The following is a 10,098-nucleotide window of genomic DNA, read 5'->3' on the forward strand; positions in this document are numbered from 1 at the left end:
GGACTTACAGGAAGCCCAGGGATTCCGGGTGCTCCTGTCTTACCACAACTCCTTCCGCCATAACATCTTCACCTCAACATTAACAACCCCCAAGACAGCAGATCCGAGAGGGAGGCTGTGATTAGACCAGAGTCCTCCTTGCCCTTGAGGACCTCAGGACCCAGCCCATTGTGCTCATCTCCCCGGACAGCTCAGTCACCACCAGAAGTCCCAAACTCCTAGTCACCTATCATCACCTGAGCTTTTTCCACCATCTGACTCTGTCTGAGTCCTAATCTGATCCCATTTGTGCCCTTCACAAACAGCCTCTCTTTACTGTGGTTCCTAGATATAGTCAGTCATCAGCAGCCTATAATCCTCAGCCTTTTAGCTGTTAGGGAGCAATGTACAACCTTCTTGACTGGTCTGACTTTAAATTTAGGACCATAAGTCTCAAACATGTCCTCAGGACTTCCTGGTGACTCTACTAAATTTCCATAATCTATCTACTCTCTCACCTCAAAGACTAATATTTCATATCTTCTTTTGCTCCTCAAACCACCATCATTTCCTAGTCCTTCCTCACTGTCAGTTGATGATCTTGCTTCTTATTTCATTGAGGACATAAACACATTTTGAAGAGGTCTTTACCTCTCCCCCTCCATATCTACTTGCCTCTGGCTTCCCATCACTTCCCAGGCCTCCACTCGGGCACTGAATCCCATCTCTTCCTTGCCTGTACCATCAGCATCACTCTATTCCATCATCCCCATCAGAATATAAACATGATATCCTATCTCCCGCCTTTGAAATTTCTCTCTCGATTCTTCCAGCTACACTCCATTTCCCTGTTCCACTGTCTGGCAAAACTTTTGCAAAAAATTGTCTATTTTCACCATTCCCACTTCATCTTTCATTCTCTCAAGAAAGCACACAATCCAGCTTTTGTCTTCATCACTCCACTGAAACTATTATCCTCAAAGCACCTCCTCATACCACCAGGGACCACCACACAGCCAAGTCCAATGTCGATTCCCAGTCCTCGTCTGTCTTGGCCTAGCAGTTGCATATGACACAGCTGATTCTTCCTGCCTTCTTGAAACACTTCCATTTGGCTTTGGGGACACCACACTCTCCTGGTTTTCCTCGTACCTCCCGACCCACTCCTTCTCAATTTCTTTTGCTGGTTGGTTCTCTTCCTTTTCCCGACCCTCAAATATCAGAATGTCCCAAGGCTCAGTCCGTATCTCTCTTTTCTCTCCATACTTTCTCTCTTGTAGATCCTTCCATTTCTGTGGCTTTAAATATGTTGACATGTCCCAAGATTATATCGTAGCCCAACTTCCCCTCTTAGCTCCAAATTCATGCATCCAACTGTCTATTCAGCATCTCTGCTTAGATGTCTAATAGACACTTCTCAACGTAGGCTATGCAAAATACACACTCGTACTTCACACTCCCGCCAGCCCCTTGTAATCCTGGCATTCTCTAGTTTTCCCAATCTCAGTAAAATGCACTACTATTTGTCCAGTTGTTTAGGCCCCAAACCCAGAAGTTATCTTTAATTCCTCCCTTTTTTCTCACATCCTATGTCCAAACTTGTTAGCTCTACGTTTGAAATAAGTGCTGAATGTGATCACTTCTCACCATCTCCACCTGTCTCACCTGAGGGCAAGGCATCATGACCTTGCTCCCCTTGACTTCTCCAGCAGGCTCCTAACTGGTCTCCCTGCTTCCACTCTTGCCCGCAAACAGCCCACTCTCTACCCAGAAACTGTAATGATCCTTAAAAATATAAGACCAGCCACTCACCTGCTAAAACGCCTCCAATTGTGATGGCTTCTCATCACAATTAGAATAATAGGCAAATTCTACTTTGGCCTAAAAGACCCACATTACTTTGACCTTGTCTAGCTCTCCAACGTCTTTTTGAACCTGTCTTCACCCTCATCCTCTGTAGTTCAGCCACAACGGCCTCCTTGCTCTGCCTTGAACAGATCAGATTCTTTCCCATCTCTGTATTCGCTGTTCCCTCTGCCCAGAAAGCCCTTCCTCCCAGACTTTGCAGGGCTTGCTCCTCACCTCAGTCAGGTCTCTGCTCAAACATCACCTCTTCAGAGAGGACTTTCCCACCACTCGCCCTGTCATCCTGCCACTCTCTATCCCACTTATCCTGGTTACTTTTTTATAGTGCTTATTAATCCTCGACTTCTTAGGATCTATTTATTTGTTTGTGTCTATCTCCCCCGAAAGAATGCAAACATCTGACTGGCAAGGACTTTTCTGCCTTGTTCATCCTAAGTGTCTAGAACAAGTGCTAGAACAATAAACACTTGACGAGGGAATGGATGCATCAACAAGGGTGCAAACTTCAGAAGGAAGTAAGAGATGGGATGCAGGAAGGGAGGTAAGCAGGCAGTGGCTCAGATAAAGAGCGCTATTTAAATAAATTCAAAGCTGTGATGTACTTCCAGGAGCAGAGTAAGCAATAATGACGGGCAGGCACAACAGAAGGCCAGGTAGTGGACTCAGAAGGGCCTCTCAGGCAACCCTGTTGGATAGAAATTCCTGCATTGATGAAAATGTTTATATCTCTGCTGTCCAAAACAGTAGCCACTGGCCACATATGGCTACTGAGCACTTGAAATGGGGCTAGTGGGACTGAGGAACTACATATTAATTGTCTTTAATTTTAATAAACATTAAATAGCCATATGTGGCTGGTGGCTATGGTACTAGACAGTGAAGCTCTAGAACCTGAAGAATCCCTCCCCTCCCCCACTTGTGGTTTCAGGATAATCATGCATAACCCACTGAGTCGTTGAGAGGACTAGCGAAATAAAAAGCCTTGTCAAATGTCTGAAATACCATTGGCTTTCAAAGAATAATAGCTGCTATTATTACACAGAGCTGCAAATTAAAGTATTTTAGGTACATGCCATTTAAATTTGCCTCTAAAGTGCTGAAAACAGACTTTTATTAATTTTTATCATTTTTTTTGTTTGCTAGAGTTAGTGGATAATCAATGTGTGGGTCTATATTTGAGCTCACAAACTAAAAATAGCAAACAACCATTTTGGGATCTCACAACGGCCTTTCGGAGATAGATGACTATTCCAAGTGGATCAGCTTGCTGATACTGACAACGAGCTAATTAGTTTTGACAACAGCTAATTTAGCACTTGCAAAAATTGGATTTGTAACATTACTGTATTATTTTCAAACAGTGTCATCTGCAACCTCCTGAATGATTTTGGATAAGAGTAGTGTTTGCTTTAATACTTATTATTAAAATAAAAGGAAAAGTATTTACTTATTGGAAACACTATGTTGAATTATTTAAGCCCTAAATTGGTTTGGACATAAAATCTTTTTTTTTCTTGTCAGTGGCTCACCATACTTTCTTCCATACTGAATCCAGAAAATAAAATTAACACAGATAGAGAACATAAGCAGACCATTATAACTAACCCTTAGGAATAATCTAATCTAATAATAAAATTACACATTTGTTCAGAATAAGCACGGTGTTTATTTTTAGGCCAAGAGAATTTGTGGTCCACAGCAGCAGAGGAGAATGTGGCATTCCCAGCCGCTGCCTTCATGCAGGTGGAGACTCTGAGACTTGAAAGAGGATGTACGTATTTAAATTAAACACATGCTTAAAGTCATTAAGAAAAGTCGACATTCTTATTAAGGAGACCAATTAATGTGCATCGGTTGGAAGCCACTTTACATTAGTTGAAAAAGTGCCCTAGGAAATAATGTAAATGAGACTGGAGTAGAAAGGGAACGAAAATTCACTTTTCTACAAGGGAGCCTTTCCTAACTGCCCTCCTAGTCTTGCTGTTTGAAATGCAGATCCTTTCTCTTTCTCAGACTGAGTCTGGAGCAGCAGAAGGGGAAGAGGGTGAAGACTCCCCAAACAACTAAGATGAGGAGTTGTGAAGACTTACCAATGGGCATCACCAAGAAAAACGGGAGCCAGCAGAGGACGAAGCAGCCGACCACGATGCCCAGCGTTTTGGCCGCTTTCTTCTCCCGGGAAAACTTGAGGAGCCTCACAGAGAAATGCGTCTTGTTCTTGGCGCTGACCCCGCTGCCTCCTACCGGGGCATTTTTCCGATGAATGCGGAGCGTCACCTGCTCCGAGTCCGACTTGTCAGTCTTGAGGCCGGACTGGAGGCCCCGGCTCTCCCTCTTAGCCACCACGTAGACCCGGCAGTACATGACCAGGATAATGGCCAGCGGCACGTAGAAAGAGCCCAGCGCCGAGAAGAGCACGTAGCCCGGCTCCTCGGTGATCTGGCAGATGGTCTCGTCCTCGGGGGCCGGCTGCCTCCAGCCAAACAGAGGCCCGATGGAGATGACGAGGGAGAGCGCCCAGACGCAGAGCAGAGCCATGAGACCTCTCTTCTGGGTGACGATGGTGGGGTAGCGCAGCGGGTAGCTCACGCCGATGTAGCGGTCAATGGAGATGATGCAGAGTCCCATGATGGACGCGGTGCAGCACAGGACGTCCACCGCCGCCCAGATGTTGCAGAAGACCCTGCCAAAGGCCCAGTAGCCTAGGATCTCGAAGATAGCGGAGAAGGGCAGCACCGTGGAGGTAAGCAGAAGGTCGGCCACCGCCAGGTTGACGATGTAGTAGTGAGTGACCGAGTGCAGATGGCGGTGACAGGCCACGGAGAGGATCACTAGGATGTTCCCCAGTACTCCGAAGATGATGAGGCCCCCCAAGATCACCCCGAGCAGAATGGCCTTGGAAATGTTCACTGGTGCCGGCGGGTGGGTGCAGTTGGAGCTGTCGGAGGCATTTCCAGAAAGAAACACCATGGTCCCAGCCGCGCCGGACGAGGTCCGGCTCTCAAGGGCCACCGGGGGAGCAGGGAGTCAAAAGATCTCGGCTCGGGGGAGCCTTGCCCGCTGGGGTTGGCTGGGGGTGGAAGAGAGCGCGCGGGGGGGAAGCAACCCTGGCCAGCCCTGGACACCGTCAGAAGGCCACGCAAAGGGGCAGGGCATTAAAGGCGACATGGCCAGGGTCGCGCGGGGCTGCCCGCGGATCCTCTCCACCCGCTGCGCCGGCCCCAGGCCCTAACTCCCTCCCTACCCGAGGTTTGGCGCGAAGCTCGAAGAGACGCGGTGCAAAGTGCAATTCCAGAATTACGGTTGTACGCTTTTCTGCACTGTCTGATCCGTCCTGGTTAGAAGTTGCAGCATTCTGCACATAATTTGGAATTCAAAAACCCAGCTTCAGTCTGCTCCCAAACCACAAGCAAGTACCGGTCTGCCGTCGACTCTCAAAGGCGGGCACTTCTGGCATCTGGGCACTTCTCCTGGCCCGCAGTTACCCACCGTGTGGTGGCCCGCGGTGGACCTGTGCTAGATCCAGCTTCTAGGCGTGCAGGCCGAGGGACGTGGATGTGAAATGTTTGCCAAGACTGAGGCGGCTGCGGGGCGTTGTTTGCCCGCGTCCTCCTGAAAGAGCGCAAAGAGAAAGGCGGGTGTAAGCCAGGCGTCCTGGGGAGCGAGGCCGCGCCCGGCTCGACGGGCGGTCGGACCCGGCTGGGAGCCCGCCAACTCTGCGGTCCCGGAGCGGCTGGCCCTGCCGCAGCAGAGGTGGCGCGGGAGGAGACCGCGCGCCGCGTCCCCGCTGCTAGAAACCTGCCCTGGCGCGCTCCGCCGCGCGGCCTCTGGCGGGGTGCAAGATCCGGAGCCAACAAATCCCAAACCGCAGCACCCGGCGGCCGGATTAGAGCGGCCGTACGGCGAAATTAAAACCCCTCAACCCCAGAGGCGCGACTGCGGCTGGCGTGTGTGTCGCACCCAGCCGAGCTGGTGGAAACCGGAGGTTCTACCCGGTTGCCATTTGAACAGGTTGCTTCGCAGTCACCTGGAGGCGGCGGCCTGGGAGAGGGAACCGCTGCGACCCGGGCACCGCGGGGCCAGTGCCGCGCGCACCCTCACGCCGGAGGAATTCACACTTGGGTATGCAGAGCGCGCGGGTCTGTCGACCAGCCAAGCCGGCCTGAGGGCCAGGTCCCGAGCAAAGCCCGGCGGGTCCCGGGGGCTGAACGCGACCTAGGTCGGTCCAGGATTTCTTTCCAAGCCACAGGGTCAGCAGTCCCGGAGGACTTGAGCCTCGAGCCACACCCAGGAGGGCTGCTTGGCTCCAGGGGGAGGAGTTGGGGGGAACCTCGCTGCAGAAGGGGCTTTGCAGGTGGCAGTCACTGCGGATTTTGTAGGCGTAAAAATCATGCCCGCGCGCCGGCGTGGACAGGGGACGCCGCGGATTTTCTGGGCTGGGGGCCACAGTCTGCTTAAGAAACAACCGCAAGCCGACCCCAGGGTCTCAGGCAGGAGTACGAGGAATGGGGACCACTCTTGCCTTCTGAGGACTCTGAGTTGGGCCCTGAGGCGGGACCCCCGGGCAAAGGCTAATGTGAAAATCACAAGTTCAAGAGTTCACAGGTGGTACTAAAAACAAGCAAGCAAGCGCGGAAACCGGTTTTCCCCTACCTCGGGGCGATAAATACGGGGTTACAAACACACTTGTTAACCAGGAGATAACTTCCCAGAATATATAAGGGAACGGGGTGCGGTGGGGATGCTGGTGTCAGAGCAGGTGGAAAAAGAGGGAGGTGCTTGGGGGAATGTGGGGGTTCGGTCTCACCGCGAGGCCGAGGGAGATCTGTCCTCGCCCTCCCGGCCCTGCTGGACGCCCCGCGCCGCGGCACACTCACCTGGAGCGCCGATGCGGAGCCACCCGCCGGCGTACGGCGGCGAGTGGACGGGGTTTCGGTCCCAGGAGCAGCCCTGACGCCTCCTCTCTGGAGGGAGAGGGGACCGTCTCTCCGAGGAACCAATTTCTAGTCCTTTTGCACCCGCTGACTCACCCCTCCACCACAGATGTCTTTAAGCTCCTGGCTTGCTATCGCTTTACCTGGAGATTTTAAAATAAAGAGTGAAAAAAGGATAAGAAAAAAAAATACAGCCAACCAATAACTCCACATTCACCCTTTTAATATTCAGCTCCCCGACATCGGGAAAGAATGGCTAGGAACTTTGCAGCTCTCGCTGACGTCACACGGGCAGTAGCCCCTGCTAGTACCGTAAACTCCTGCTGTTACCGTATTACTCTGTGGCAACAGGCACAGTGCGCACAGCCGTAATTTTTTTTTTTCCACCTGCCTTGAGTGGATTGAGTTCTCGCTTTACTTTAAAAAGGTGAGGGGAGGGATTTATTTGTAGCAAATAACTTCTTTAAATACCCTGATCTTAAAAATAAAGAAAATTTGACACTCGCCAGACAGATATTACCGTGTGTTTGGTGTGTTCAAAGAAATGCCCAATAAAGTTACTTTTCAACAGCTTGATTCGGTTACTTGGACTAGATTCTGTTAAAATCAAGACGCATATTGTTATGCGAAATATGCAGGTAAGTTTAATTATTTGCAGATACAAGTAAAATCTTTAGATACAAATAAAATCAGATAAAGTTCAATTAATCTGATTGTAATAAAATTATAATTCCGGGAAGATAGAGTAAGCATATCTAAACCTTATTAAGTATGATTTACCTCTCATTTCTTTAGACAAATAGATTTAGAAAACATTATAGTCCCACTGTAGTTTCTTACATGGTTTAGTGTTTTTAAAGTGCCACACATTCTTTTCCAGTTTTCGTAAGAAAATGTATCCTTTAAAGGAATGTTGCTTCTCTTTGATTCTTTAATAGTTGCAATATGAAAAGCTAGTTTACTTTTTTTTTTTCTGGTAAATTCCATGTTCTGTTTACCTTGCAACTGAATAAAGCCATATGTGTTTTGGAATATTGGAAAAACACTAGAATTTTCTCCTCGCTGATTCCCACCTCTTAAGTCATCGTCTTTCATCTCTACTGATTCAGACAAAACATACTGTTCTTGAAGTATTTACTAGGTTCCCTTAGACCTAGTAACAAAGATACAACTTTGAGCAGTGGTTTGTGCTTGAATTCCCTTCCCTGAACAAAAGTTTATGAATATTATTACCTTTTCCAAGGGAGATATTTGGGAGGCTCTTTTATAGCAATATATCTCAAAATGCCACAGAGGAATGCCAATGAGAGGATCAGGGAACCCTGCTTCATTGAAGACCTAACATTTAGATCTCCTTTCTTGCACGCAATGCCACTCCACCCCCCACATCTATAGGGGTAGTATCCACACCTATCACATTTGATTAGACCTTAATATTATTTGATTTGACTTTAATATTATATTCAAAAATATACACAATTGGCTTGCTCATCCATAAACTGCAATTTTTGTTGTAGGAGAAACACACTGGGTGAGGAGACAGGAAATCTGGGCTCACTCTTATCACTAAGTCACCTGTTCTCTCTGGGATTCAGTCCCCTCAGGTGGAGAAGGCTAGACTACAGTTCCCTGTGATTCTGACATCTTATCATCAAATATGTATATAATGTCTCTTCTTCGGAAATCCCGTCCACTAGAGGGATATATTATTGTTTAGTTTCATATTCATTAACCTTATACCATGAATGCGAGTTTTCTATAAGATCTGTTCCATGGTAGATAAGGGAAGTTGTGTTATCAGCAAGAAAAGCAACTGAAAATTGCTCAGCTCTGCAAAGTCAAAATGTACAAAGGTCTTTGGAACTCCCAGTCCCTCACCCCCCAACAAAGAAGCATACTCACAATCCCCAACCCCCCACCCCAACTCACTAGCTAGTGCCAAGACTGGGAAGAGCGGCTCCTTATTTCTAGCTTGGCCCCTCTTTGCTACCAGGTAGGTCTTTCGAATCTGCTTTTCAGCTTGTGAACATCAATCTTTGTGAAACTAACTCTCAGAACCATTTTTTCCATGGCTAACCATAGTTTCCACAAACAGGAAACTATCCATCTTTTGGTTACTCTTTAAAGAATGATTGACATGGATGTCCCAGAAGGGGCTGAGTTAAACATGTGGGAGGTGGGGTGAAGAGAGAGTAGGCTATGGAGTCATAAGGATGCTGTCCTTGCCCTGCTGTGAGACCAGGGCAGAACTCAGCTTTTCTAAGTCTTGGTTTCCTATTATTTGAAGGGAGATGATAAAACCCCCCAGGGTTGTTATCAGACTGAGTGAGATTATATCTCATGAAGCTTATCAACCCTCTTGTTATTAATATTATTAATCCTTTCCCTTTCTGCTCATTTTCCATGCTGCTTTAAAGTGAAACACATTTCTAACCCAGGGTGGTCCAAATCCCACATTTAACATGAGCACGATGTATTCAGCGGAAGAAATGTGCACAATGACCTGAGAATTACACCTGGGCCCACTGATGTAATCAGAGTGACCCAACATGGCAGGATGAGAGAGCTGGCCCTGGCCACTGGCTACTCCTCCTTTTCTTCCCACTCCCCCTTGTCCCACATCTTGAAGGGCCATGCAAATATGTGTGAACACTTCAGTCTGTACACCCAGACAGCTGTCCCTTGGCTTTGGGCCTCGGGGTGCACACACCTGTGGTGTGATCTGCCCTTGAGAGGATAGGCCCAGGAAAAAGGCCTAAAGGCCCTGAAGGTGGCTGTGTGGCCATTTGGGGCAGGGGATTCTGGGTCCTTGCATCTAGATGGGAGGATGATCTACAAGAGAGGGCACAGGCTCCAGGCAGGGATATTCCCTTAGTCCTGTGGTCCTGTGGACACTTTGTCCCAAGGAAAAGGCCATGGCCAAGGAGAGTCAGAACTGGGCTCTCTAAAATCCGAAACCTGAGGCAAGGGTCCTCTTGCCTGGACCTAAGGGTGCTACTTTGTAGACTTCAGATGTGGTGGAAGTAGAGAAACCCACTGCAGGGGAGGTTCTGGGAAGGCTCATGGAATGATATTGCTCGATTTAGGATTTGCAGGAGAAGCAGGATTCAGACTGGTAGGCAAAGTGAGGAAGGCAAATCAATAGCAGCTGTACAGTAGAGTGGTGTGTGTGTGTGTGTGTGTGTGTGTGTGTGTTCAGAGACACTGGAGGAACCAGCCTAATTGGAAAAGAAGGGCTCGCAATCAGCATCCACTCCATGCCTTGGCTGGCAGGACTCTGTTAGTGACTAGTCAGAAAGTGTGGGAGACTCTAAGGAAA

The 10,098-nt window shown here is 48.5% G+C and overlaps 1 protein-coding gene across 1 annotated transcript in view; it reads right to left on the reverse strand.

Moving 5' to 3' along the window:
* The window catches only part of ADRA1A (adrenoceptor alpha 1A), a 100,609-nt gene extending 95,757 nt beyond the window's left edge, over positions 1 to 4,852 (reverse strand). Inside the window, exon 1 of the mRNA XM_004433557.3 lies at positions 3,936 to 4,852. Coding sequence (XP_004433614.1) covers positions 3,936 to 4,815 — 880 coding nt within the window. The 5' untranslated portion in view covers positions 4,816 to 4,852. The remainder of the gene's footprint in view (positions 1 to 3,935) is intronic.
* Positions 4,853 to 10,098: the final 5,246 nt, after the last annotated feature.

The sequence above is a fragment of the Ceratotherium simum genome, chromosome 12 (assembly GCF_057802395.1).
Source record: "Ceratotherium simum simum isolate JZ-2026a chromosome 12, ASM5780239v1, whole genome shotgun sequence".
Lineage (NCBI taxonomy): Eukaryota > Metazoa > Chordata > Mammalia > Perissodactyla > Rhinocerotidae > Ceratotherium > Ceratotherium simum.